Raw genomic sequence first — 13,042 nt, 5'->3', positions numbered from 1 at the left:
GGCTCACTGAGTGGAAGCACGGGCACCATGATCTCTTCATCTTGTAAAACAAAAGAAGAACAGGCGCTCCCTTGTGGAGAATCAACGGGATCACAGGTGCGTGAGAAGGGAGGGTAAAAATGAAGGCTCACCCTGCCAAGTTGTGCAAATTCCCACACAACAAGGATCTGCGTTAGTGGTATAGTGAACTAGGTCTGCAGCCTTCCTGGAATCGACGGAGATGCAAGGGCGAAAGCTTCAGGGGTGCAGGAATACAGGCACTGACAAAGAAGGGGACCAGTGAAGCCAGGTAGGTAACAAACAGCTTTAATCCAATGCGACGCATTTCACCGCGCTTGCGCGGTTTCATCAGGCATAGCAAACACTTCGCCGGAAGGGGCTTATATACACACAGGTATTAACCCCTGTCTGACTTGGTGAGATTAACAGAATACAAATTTTTTTTCATAATAAAAGAAAACAAAAAAATGTATACATATAATAAAAATATACAACATTAACAAATGTGTAGCCTTAAAAACAAGAAAAAACATTATATAAAAAAAAAAATGTATGACCAATTGGAATCACAGACAGCAAGCCATCATATTACATCACCTGCCGCTGTAAAAGTAAAGTGCAACTGAGCCTAAGAAATGCGATATCGCATAATGTATATTGTGCCCAGGAGCAAACAAGTCTTATAAATACGGACCGTATCGATCCTCCACATCTCCCGTCCCCCCTTAGTGAGAGGTACAAAACCGCACCTCCCCTACCTGGCTTCACTGGTCCCCTTCTTGGTCAGCGCCTGTATTCCTGCACCCCTGAAGCTTTCGCCCTTGCATCTCTTCACCCTTGGCACTCACCTCTTGATTCCCGGCCTTCTGGCTAGGATCAGAGAAATTTTTATAGATCCTGCAGGATGTCCGGGCAGTATATCTGCACACATTCACTTAATTATTTATTTTTGTCTCACTGTGTCACTTTTTGTGTGTTGTGTGTCCAAAGGATTTGTCAGGATGCGGTAGCCCTTCTGGCAGTCTAGGGGAGGTGTGTGCGGCCATTAGGTTCCACACCTCCCTGCAAACACCCCGGGTGCTCCTGCTTTGGCAGGGTACCTACTGTTATCGGCTCTGTGGGCAGATAACTTGGCTAACGCCAAGTGGGATGCCGGGAGCATTTGTGGTCCCTTAGTAGCTTTGGCGAAAAGGGACATGGAACCTGGAACCTTGCAGGTACATTTTGGTCCGGAGGCGAAGGGTAAGGTTTGTTGAGGGGGCCTCTCTCCTTTTGGAGAAGGGCTTGAGATAGACCGTATCCTCTGTGCATGTTTTTTTAGTGTAACACGTTTGCACTTTTTCTTGCACTTTGGGTGATTTGAGAGCACGTTCCTCGGCTCTTAGAAAAAAAAAAAATCATGTCCAAACGGCTAAAGATATTAACGGGAAACTTGGCACACGCGTTACTTATATGTCAACAACAAACATAGCATAGGTAATTTAACCATTACTCGCCCCCATTTGCAGGTATAGTTTTTATTTTTTTAAGTCCCATACAAGTCTATGGGAAATATGTTACTGCATAACTTCCAAACGGCTGGAGATATTTTGATAATACTTGGTCACATGTTACTTATATGTCCACTTAAAATATAGGTTAGTTCATTTAACCCTTAACTACCCCCTTTTGTGAGGGTCAGGGTTTTTGTTTACAGTCCCATGCAAATCAATGGGAAATATATGTTCCCACATAACTTCCGTATGGCTGGAGATATTTCAATACCATGTACACATATTACGGGACTGGATATGAAGTCAAAAGCTTCCTCTGTTGATTTTCCTTCACAACAAGGATTAGGAAGAAAAAAACGGGCAACCCTGGTTACTCTACTAGTATGTAGATTTTATATAATATATACACACACACAGTGGTCCGTCAACATACGATGGTAATTCGTTCCAAACGATCCATCGTTTGTCGAATCCATCGTATGTTGAGGGATCCGTGCAATGTAAAGTATAGGAAGCTGTACTCACCTGTCCTCGTCGCTCCGGACCAGGTCCTCACCGCTCCCGATGCTGTCCCACGGGCTCCCGATGCTGTCCCGCTGCTCTGGTGTCTTCTTCGCGATCCTCCGGTGTCTTGCGCATCTTCTGCAGGGTCCGGGCCTCGCTTTCTGGTGACGTTATTACGCTGCTGCGCCGACGCGGCGTGCGTAGTGACATAATAACGACGCCGGAAAGCAAGGCCCCTACCCTGGAGAAGATGCGCAAGACACCGGAGGATCGCGAAGTGGACCCGGAGCAGCGGGAATAGGTAAGCGAACCTGCCAGGGATGCTTAAACTGCTATCCGACAGCAGATTAAGCATTTTGCGCTGTCGAATAGCCGTTAATGCGATGGCCCCGACATATAAAAGCATTGTATGTCGATGCTGGCATCGTATGTCGATGCTGACATCGACATGCGATGGCCTCTGAGAGGCCATCGTATGTCGATTTTATCATATGTCGGGGCCATCGTAGGTCGGGGGGTTACTGTGTGTGTGTGTGTGTGTGTGTGTATGTATGTATGTGTATATATATATGTGTGTGTGTGTGTGTGTGTGTGTGTGTGTGTGTATATAATGGGTTTATTCACACATCTGTTAGATGCTTTTGCGTTTTACAGATGTGTGAATAAACACCTTTTTGGTTTCACCGTAACTGGAGTGCTGCTCCCGTATTTTTTCGATATATTTGTATATATCTAAAATAAATGAAGAAAAGATTCTAGAGGATGCCACGGACCAGGTAAAGGAATTTCCAGGTGATAAAACCCTTGGGAATTTAAGTCCTTTCAGAGATTCTACTGGAAAAGGGGAAAAAATAGGTCATTGCAGCTACCCCAGAGGTTAAAGGGAGGAATTTCATTCTCCTCTCCAACTATAGTTCTGAGTAGAGATGAGCGAAGTTACAGTACTTCGATTCTGCATGAACCTCGCTTCTCGGCGGTTTCTGACTTTAGCCTGCATAAATGAGTTCAGCTTTCAGGGGCTCCGGTGGGCTGGGAAAGGTTGATAGAGTTCTAGGAGATTCTCCTAGGACTGTATCCTCCTTTTCCAGACACTCCTAATCCTCGCCGTAGTAGTCAGCTCAACTAGAGGTGGGGCCTTGGATATGTTGTCTCTGAAGGCCATCGTACCTGTTCAAAGAGATAAATGACGCATACTATTGGATTTCTATCAACCCTTGGTACTAAGGTTACCTTCAGTTTGCTGTGTCTTGAACAGGGAAATGCAGCATTTCCATTTCCGGTGCCTCCTGTTGGGAATCTCCTCTGCTCCCAAGAGTTTTCTCAAAACTTGTGGTAGAGATGAACACCTGAGACAACAGGATGTCCAGATATTCCGGAGGGGGTTGCACTTTTGGCACTATCCTTGCTGGAAAAGGTGCGCCTGTGGGGAGGAGGGAAGGTCCCACTTCCCTAAAATTCCAGGGGGCTGTAGTTTCGAAGATGGGGTCACTTGTTCTGGTGGTATTGTTCTGACAGCTAGAATACGTTGCAAGCATAAGGTACAGCCTATAATTTGTATAATGATATCCTGAAAGCCAAATGGTGCTCCTCTCCTCTCATTTTGTGTCCCATGTGACCCTGCAACCAAATATGGCATAAGTTGGGGTACTGCCTTACATGGGACAGGCAGCATAATATCATTTGGGGTGCTTTTCATTAATTTCAGAAGCTATTTTTAAAAAATGTATCCCACAAATGATGCATTTGTGAAAAAATTTAAGCAAATATAAATATTTTACACTGACTTACACTAATACCATCAACACGAAAAGCTTTTAAAGAACACAATACTAACACAAGTCAATACTTTCGGTGGTGTAGTTTTTAAAAAGTCACTTATGGGGGTGCTGTATGGTTCTGCAAGCTTCAATCCCTTTCATTCTTGGTACATGTAGCGAAACAACCAAATACAGGCTAAGCGGTGGTATTTTCAAACACTGGCCGAACAGGGTATAAAATATGGGGTGCATTTTCTCCATTTGAGATGCAATGTACAAAAAATTTCTCACAAGTGATGTTGATTGAATGATTTGTGGAAAGAAAAAAAGCACATTTTAATTTTTCATATCATCTTCACAACAGCACCTACAATGAGATTGCACCCATAGGCCTCTATAGGAACCAGAAATACAGAGAGGTTAAAAGGGCTCCTCCCCTTCAGCCCCTCAGTGTTTCCTGTTCCCATGGAGCAGTGATGCAGAGAGGTTGTTACTTCTGTAGGTATCCAGGCAGGAGATAGTCGGGCACCTCCGAGTATTCCTCTTCCATTCCTGCACTGGGTCGCACCACCCTGGGGGCGCTTCTCCAGTCCCTTTGGTCCCTTGCGGCACTTTGGGAGTTTATGCGGGGACCTGTATTGTTTGGCAGGCTGCATGAGGTCTCCAGATCTTCCCTTAGTCCCTTCCGGTTTGCGGCTTGGCTCTGTGACGTCACATGCACACGTACATGCGCTGTGATTGGCTGGCCGCCAGAAGTCCCGCCTACAATATGTCACTACGCACCAGAACCCTGCCATGCCTGGACGAAGAAAGGGTGCCAAATTCTAAGTCAGAGGGTAATTAAGGAAGTACCCTCCCTCTGTTTCCATGGACGGATCTGCCTCTACACGCTCTGCATTTCTGGAGCATTTGGAAGCTGGCAACCCAGTGAGTACCTGGCCCTCAGGAGTTCACTTACTGGGGGGGTTTCCTTCACTTCCTTTCAGGGAGACAAGGAGGCCCCGAAGAAACTTAGAGGTTTCTATGGAAGGTTCCAACAAAAAATAAAGCTTAAGAAATGTGGAATTTGCTCAGGGACTTTACCTAATGGTTACTCCAAGCCTCTCTGTAAGCCCTGTACAGAGAGATTTGTGCAACAGGAATCGCTTTCTTTTTTGGAGGTGCTGCTGATAAAAACAAAGGTTTTCTGAAGGAAACAAATCCTAAAATTAAAAGTAATTTGTGTTCCTTTCCCAGAAATAAACAATATAGAGGAAAAGGTAAAAACGGGTAGATGGAGCTATCCAAAGGGAGGCAAAGACGGGGACTTCCTTCTTAACCCTTCTTCTGCTTCCTCCACCTCCAACAAATAACAATGACATTCTTAAGGTGGGGGGAAGGCTTTATCTATACTGTCGTCAATGGGCTAATATAACCACAAATCCATTTATTCTGAACACTTTTGGAGTTTGGTTATAGAACAGAGTTCGCCTCACTCCCACCTCTAAGCTAAACAAACGTCTTTTGTCAGGGCTAAAAGACATGCTTGCCTTGCATGCTATTGTCCAGGTTCCCCAGTCAGAACAGGGTCAGGGCCATTATTCCAGTCTTTCTGGTTCCAAAACCAAATGGCACCTTCACAACCATCATGAATCTAAACAACCTAAACAAAGTATAAAATACAAAAAATTCAAATTGGAAACCCTAAAATCTGCCACCCCCCTCATTCAAAAAGAGGCCTGGATGGCCACTATAGATTTAAAAGATTACTATTTTCACCTGCCCATACATCCGTCACACAAGTATTTATGGTTTGCAATCCGTCTGAACAAGAAGGACCCCCACTGTCAGTTCAGAGCTTCCTACCCTTTGGGATCTCCTCAGCCCTGAGGATTTTCAAAAAGGTGATGGTGGAGGTGGTAGCTTTTCTAAGGTTGAAGGGGATTACCATAATCCCTTATTTGGACGATCTCCTGATCGTCGCCAGTTCCCATCACCTCCTATCCCAGCATGTCTGTCAGACATTAGACTGCCTTCAGGATCTAGGTTGGATTGTAAATTTCGGATTGGATCGGAATTGAAGGCTGTTCAAAATGCATCAAAAGCTTCAAAGGATATCATGAGCAATTGCCATGTAAAAGTCTACTCGGACAATGTAACCACTGTAGCCTTCATAAATCAGGGAGGGACAAGACATTCTCCTGGTTGGAACAAAATGTAACCCCTCTATCTGCAGTTCATCTAAAAGGTATAGACAATACAGAAGCAAATTTCCTTAGCAGGCATACTGTAAATCCGGGCGAATGGGAGCTAACTGCTCTAGTATTCCAGTCCTGAGTAAAGAACTGTGGTCTCCTATTAATAGATCTGTTTGCCAATCGTCAGAACAGGAAAGTTCCTTGCTTTTTCTCCCTGAATTCTCTAGACAGACCAGAAGCAATAGACGCCCTTCAGCAAACGTGGTCGTTTTGTCTTGCATATGCTTTTCGCTCTCTACCTCTCATATTTAGATCTCTGCAAAAGATTCGGTCAGGGTTTGCTTGGGTCATCTTTATAGCCCCAATGTGGCCAAAGCGGAGCTGGTTCAGTGTGTTGAAAGAACCTTCTCTAACAGACTATTCTTCTTCCTCAGTGTCAACCTGTTAAGTTAGGGCCCTCTTCAATACAAGCATCCAGGAAAGCTGCAACTAGCTGCATGCCTGCTGAAAGGTACGATTTAGAACATGAGGGACTGAGGCAATTGTGTGATAACTCCCCGATTTAATATACTTAACCTGCATATTCCAAAAATGTTGGACTTTCTACAAGAGGGCTTTGAAAAAGGCCTCTCTTTAAGCATGCTTAAAGTTCAAACAGCAGCCTTACGTTTTATTTTTATTTTTAAGAGCAATCTCCAGATTGAAACCAAAAAATATCTAACCTTGCTCCCCCCTGGAATCTTTACATAGTTCTTTCAGCTCTAACCCAGAAGCCCTTTGAACCTCTACAGGAGTCTTCCATCAATCTCCTTACATGGGGAAAACTGTATTCTTAGTGGAAATCATCTTGGCCAAAAGAGTCTGTGAAATACAAGCCTTGTCCATAGAAAGCCCTTACTTTACGGTTTTGGAAGATAAAATCATACTTATGTGAAACCCTGCCTTTCTTCCCAACGTAGTTACAGTGATCCCCTGACCTACAATGGCCTTGACATACGACCATTTCAACATATGATGGCCTCTCAGAGGCCATCGTATGTTGAAGGCCGCATCAACATATGATGCTTTTGTATGTCGGGGCCATCGCATAAATGGCTAACCAGCAGCGCAGACTGTCACTCACCTGTCCCCGACGCTCCGGACCATCCTTCATGCTCCGCTGCATGCCCGTCGCTCTCCTTCATCGTCACGTCGCCACGCACTCCGTCCAGTTATTGAATAGGAGTGCCATGCGCAGCGACGTGATGACTGTGATGGAGAGAGACGGTCCAGAGCAGCAGTGGGGACACGTGAGTGTAACTTTGTGTTATTGCACGGATCCCTCAACATATGATAAATTCAAGTAACGATGGTTCATTTGGAACAAATTACCATCGTTTGTTGAGGGGTCACCGTAGAGTTTTTCACAGGTCGCAAGATAGTTCTTCCTACTTTCTGTAATAACCCCATGAACAAGAAAGAGGAGGAATTGCATTCCCTTGATGTAAGAAGAATTGTGCTGCATTATCTTGATGTTACAAGGGCTTGGCGTAAGGATCTGAACTTATTTATCCAGTTCAAATGACCAAACAAAGGTAAAAAAGCCAGGTCTATGTCTCCTGGGCAGCGAAAGCTTCCACTTCCCTTGGTCAGATTTGCAGAGTGACATGATCTAACCCTCACACGTTCTTCAAGCACTACAAGCTGGACGTGGCCTCTTCTCAAGACCTGAGTTTTGGTAGAAAAGGACAGGCAGCGGTCACGCCCCCTCCCATAGGCTTGCATTGAGGGGCGGAGCGTGACGTCACATGGGGGGGGGGGGGCGGAGCCGTGATGTCAAAATGCTCCGTCCCCGTGATCGACAGTAATCGGACCCGGAGCGAACTGATTCTGACAGGGTGCTGCGTGCAAGATCACGGGGGTCCCCAGAGGCGGGACCCCCGCAATCGGGCATCTTGTAATGTCACGTCACGCCCCGCCCCCTCAGTGCAAGTCACGTCACGTCCCATCCCATAGGTTTGCAGCTGATGACAAATGGGTGCTGCAGCTATTGTCTCTGTATGAGTTAAATATAGGAAGTGTGAGCGGGACAAGCAAGGCTCTGTGCATGCTCCCGAATTAGCCTGCTCTGTGAGCCATTGGTGTGTCATAGAGCCTTAGGGGGAGATTTATCAAAACCTGTCCATAGGAAAAGTTTCTGAGTTGCCCATAGCAACCAGTCAGATTGCTTTTTTTCATTTTTAACAAGGCCTCTGCAAAATGAAAGAAGCGATATGATTGGTTGCTATGGGCAACTGGGCAACTTTTCCTTTGCACAGGTTTTGACAAATCTCCCCCTTAGTGTACAGGGCAGCCTGTTGTCAGCTCTGTAAAGTAAGGTAGGAAGTTCCCACATAAGATGTGAGGACAAGCAAGGGAATGCCCTCTCCTTCTAAATAATTTACATTTAGTGTGAGCAATGTAAGAAAGTGAATAAGCTTTAAAAGGATGAAAACCAAGATTTAAGACTGCATCAGAACCAGTTAGAGTAAGTCAGAAACTTTTTTTTTTTTTTTTTTTTTTCCTTATAGGTACACTTTCAATACCTTTTTATAATAAAATAGTGAACATATTCATATTCCTTTACATAAATGGATGTTTTAAGATCATTTGGTTTACATCTCACTTATTCCGTATTGTCTATTAAAGTGAAACTGACAGATGGTTCATCCGCACTAAACGTATACACAGGGTTATAATGTGAGTGAACCAGATTAAAATGAGGTATAACTTCTGGAGGTAAACCTGTAATTAGCTGATATTGCTAATGTTAATCACTGGCTTTGTGCAATGGGGGCTCGACCTGGCATCATGGTAGCAATGCTGGATACGCCTGGTACCATCTCCATTGTAAAAAGTTGACATTGAATAACATTTTAGCAATGATTATCTCCAGAACCAAAGTGCAGATCTAGGTTAGTTATACCTCATCTTTTTCCCGTTCACCTGCACTATATGCCAGTGTATTGGGTTTACGGCTGGTAAATCAGCTGTCGGTTTCCTTTTTAAACTCATGAAATCTCTATATAAATATGTGCAAATATTAAAAAATCTGTACATCTGTCTTTGTTTTAGGAATCTGCAGGCAGCTATTGGAGCATATTATGACTTTGAAAGTCCTAATGTCAACATCCCTTGCATGTCATTTGTCGAAGATGTAACTATTGGAGAAGGGGAGTCTGTACCTCCTGATACCCATTTTACCAAAACTTGGAGAGTACAGAACACAGGTAATGTCATAGTATATGTCTTGTATATGCTACAGTTTATGTGCACAAATCCCAATGATAAGAAAAATTAGCTATTTGTTTTTTTAATAGAGAGTCTAATAGAAAAACGACTGTAATTTTACGGTTGTATAATTAAGCAAATGATCCTTTTTTTTTTTTTTGTCTGTATATGGTTAAAAAAAAATTTTGAGCTGTTAACATCCTATGACTAGTTTTCAATTAAAATATTAGCATTTGCTGCAGAAAAAAAGAAATAAAAAATCAGCCAAAAAATGTCTTCACATTTTTTTTTTACTTTATTTTTTTATATTTTTGAAAATATTTGGATCAAAAAAATCTGTGGATATTGCCTGCATGTTTACTTGTCTTTTTACGTTGTTTTAAATGTTTTTTGTTTTTAAATTTAAAAACCAACACAAAAAAAACAAATCAACAAAGATTTAAGAAGTTTAACATGTAAGGCTCTAAGGACGTACAGGTATGCCCTTGCGTCCCAGTACTTAAGGACCAAGGGTGTATTTGTACGCCCTGATCCTGTTACCAGGGTTTGAAGCATGCTCACGCGCTGAGCCTACTTCAAACACGGTGGGTCCTGATGGCGATCAACAGCCAGGTCCCAGGGTTAATGCCGGGCACTGTCGATCAGGCAGATGCGATGCATTAACCCTTTAGACACCACATTCAAAGTTTATTGCGTCGTTACTAGGGATCGACCGATATCGTTTTTTTAGGGCCGATACCGATAATCGGTGGAGGTTAGGGCCGATAGCCGATAACTTATACCGATATTCCGGTATAAGTTATCGGTTATTTATCCCCCCTCGACACCGCTGCAGGTCATTGATTTAAAGCGGGCGCTTTAAATCAATGCACTGCAGTGGCTTTTGCGGTGCCATAGGCCGCCGCCGCCACCAACCGCTTCTCTCCCCTACCTGTCAGGGAGGTCCGGGTCATCCATTCCTCCTTCCTGTAGTGTCCGGCGGCATTCCGGGTGGAGGGTGAACCGGTCCGGGCTGTCCTTCTTCTCCGGCGGTCATCTTCTCCACTCCGTGCAGGCTCCGGCCTAGTACGCTGCATAGACGCCGCTGCAGTATGGGCAAAAATCCATACAGGTATACCGCCCAGCACTACGGTGGGGGGTGCGACTCAGGGGGGGGGGGGGGAGGGTCGCGGTGCGGCGCGGCGGGTCAGGGGGGGGCGGGGCGGGGCATTATCGGCTTATCGGCAAGGTAATTGCCGATACCGATAATGCCCAAATTCGTGATTATCGCCCGATAATATCGGCCATACCGATAATCGGTCGATCCATAGTCCTTACTCCACTGGAAAACATAATTTTTTTTTTTTTTTTTTTTTTAAATCAACTGGTGCCAGAAAATTAAACAGATTTGTAAATTGCTTCTATTTAAAAATCTTAACCCTTCCAGTACTGATCAGTTGCTGTATGTTCCAGAGGAAGTTCTTTTTTTTCTTTTTGAATTTCCTTTCTGCCTGACCACAATGCTCTCTGCTGACACCTCTGTCCATTTTAGGAACTGTCCAGAGTAGGAGCAAATCCAGATAGCAAACCTATCCTGCTCCGGACAGCTCCTAAAATGGACAGAGGTGTCAGCAGAGAGCACCGTGGTCAGACAGAAAGGAAATTCAAAAAGAAAAAACTTCCTCTGGAACATTCAGCAGCTCATAAGTAGGGTTAAGATTTTTTAATAGAAGTAATTTACAAATCTGTGTAACTTTCTGGCATCAGTTGATATAAAAAAAAAAAAAAAAAAAAAAATTCCAGGGGAGTACCCCTTTAACCCCTTAAGGACTCAGACCATTTTGGCCTTAAGGACTCAGACAATTTAATTTTTACGTTTTCATTTTTTCCTCCTCGCCTTCTAAAAATCATAACTCTTTTATATTTTCATCCACAGACTAGTATGAGGGCTTGTTTTTTGCGCGACCAGTTGTCCTTTGTAATGACATCACTCATTATATCATAAAATGTATGGCGCAACCAAAAAACACTATTTTTGTGGGGAAATTAAAACGAAAAACGCAATTTTGCTAATTTTGGAAGGTTTTGTTTTCACGCCGTACAATTTCTGGTAAAAATGACGTGTGTTCTTTATTCTGAGGGTCAATACGATAAAAATGATACCCATTATTATATACTTTTATATTATTGTTACGCTTAAAAAAAATCACAAACTTTTTAACCAAATTAGTACGTTTATAATCCCTTTATTTTGATGACCTATAACTTTTTTATTTTTCCGTATAAGCGGCGGTATGGGGGCTAATTTTTTGCGCCATGATCTGTACTTTTTTTTGATACCACATTTGCATATAAAAAACTTTTAATACATTTTTTATAATTTTTTTTTTAATAAAATGTATTAAAAAAGTAGGAATTTTGGACTTTTTAAATTTTTTTTCGTTCACGCCGTTCACCGTACGGGATCATTAACATTCTATTTTAATAGTTCGGACATTTACGCACGCGGCGATACCAAATATGTCTATAAAAAATGTTTTTTACGCTTTTTGGGGGTAAAATAGGAAAAAACGGACGTTTTACTTTTTTATTGGGGGAGGGGATTTTTCACTTTTTTTTTACTTTTACTTTTACATTTTTTTACATTTTTTTTTTACACTTGAATAGTCCCCATAGGGGACTATTCATAGCAATACCATGATTGCTAATACTGATCTGTTCTATGTATAGGACATAGAACAGATCAGTATTATCGGTCATCTCCTGCTCTGGTCTGCTCGATCACAGACCAGAGCAGGAGATGCCGGGAGCCGCACGGAGGAAGGTGAGGGGACCTCCGTGCGGCGTTATGAATGATCGGATCCCCGCAGCAGCGCTGCGGGCGATCCGATCGTTCATTTTAATCGCGAACTGCCGCAGATGCCGGGATCTGTATTGATCCCGGCACCTGAGGGGTTAATGGCGGACGCCCGCGAGATCGCGGGCGTCGGCCATTGCCGGCGGGTCCCTGGCTGCGATAAGCAGCCGGGATCAGCCGCGCATGACACGGGCATCGCTCCGATGCCCGCGGTTATGCTTAGGACGTAAATGTACGTCCTGGTGCGTTAAGTACCACCTCACCAGGACGTACATTTACGTCCTGCGTCCTTAAGGGGTTAAAACCTCTTAACGACCAAGGACGTATCGGGCTGGCATGTATCTGAAGCTGGGGCTAATAGCGTGCGGCAGCAATCGCGGTGCCGCGCGCTATTAACCCTTTAGACCCCTTTTGAACGCCGCGTCTAAAACGAAGGTGGAAGCTGCCCGGCTGCTCAGTGGGGCTGATAGGGGCCACCGCAGTGAAAATGCGGTGTCCCGATCAGCTGGAACATGAGCAGAGGTCCTCTTACCTGCCTCCGATGTGTCCCATCGGTGATTGATTGCTCCAAGCCTGAGATGCAGGCTTGAGCAATCGACCGTTGATAACACTGATCACTGAACAGTGCTGGCAATCAGTGTGTGCAGTGCTATAGGTCCCTATGGGAGCTATAACACTGCAAAAAAAAAGTGTAAAAGAAAAAAAAAAGTTCATAAATGTGATTTAACCCCTTCAGGACCAAGCCCATTTTGGCCTTAAGGACCAGAGCGTTTTTTGCACATCTGACCACTGTCACTTTAAACATTAATAACTATGGAATGCTTTTAGTGATCATTCTAATTCCGAGATTTTTTTTTCGTGACATATTCTACTTTAACATGGTGGTAAATTTTTGTGGTAACTTGCATCCTTTCCTTGTGAAAAATCCTAAAATTTGATGAAAAATTTGAAAAATTTGCATTTTTCTAACTTTGAAGCTCTCTGCTTGTAAGGAAAATGTATATAACAAATAAAACCTTGTTTTTA

General features: G+C 43.7%; 1 protein-coding gene across 5 annotated transcripts in view; it reads left to right on the top strand.

The window, feature by feature from the left end:
* Positions 1-13,042, top strand: part of ILRUN (inflammation and lipid regulator with UBA-like and NBR1-like domains) — a 168,496-nt gene that overhangs the window by 17,315 nt on the left and 138,139 nt on the right. For all 5 annotated transcript variants that reach the window (XM_056557654.1, XM_056557655.1, XM_056557658.1 and 2 more), the window contains exon 2: positions 9,025-9,179. In XM_056557654.1, coding sequence (XP_056413629.1) covers positions 9,025-9,179 — 155 coding nt within the window. The remainder of the gene's footprint in view (positions 1-9,024; positions 9,180-13,042) is intronic.

Source organism: Hyla sarda, chromosome 2 (assembly GCF_029499605.1).
Source record: "Hyla sarda isolate aHylSar1 chromosome 2, aHylSar1.hap1, whole genome shotgun sequence".
NCBI classification, from domain to species: Eukaryota; Metazoa; Chordata; class Amphibia; order Anura; family Hylidae; genus Hyla; species Hyla sarda.
Note: the sequence above shows the minus strand (reverse complement) of the source record. Positions and strands in the feature narration are given on the sequence as shown.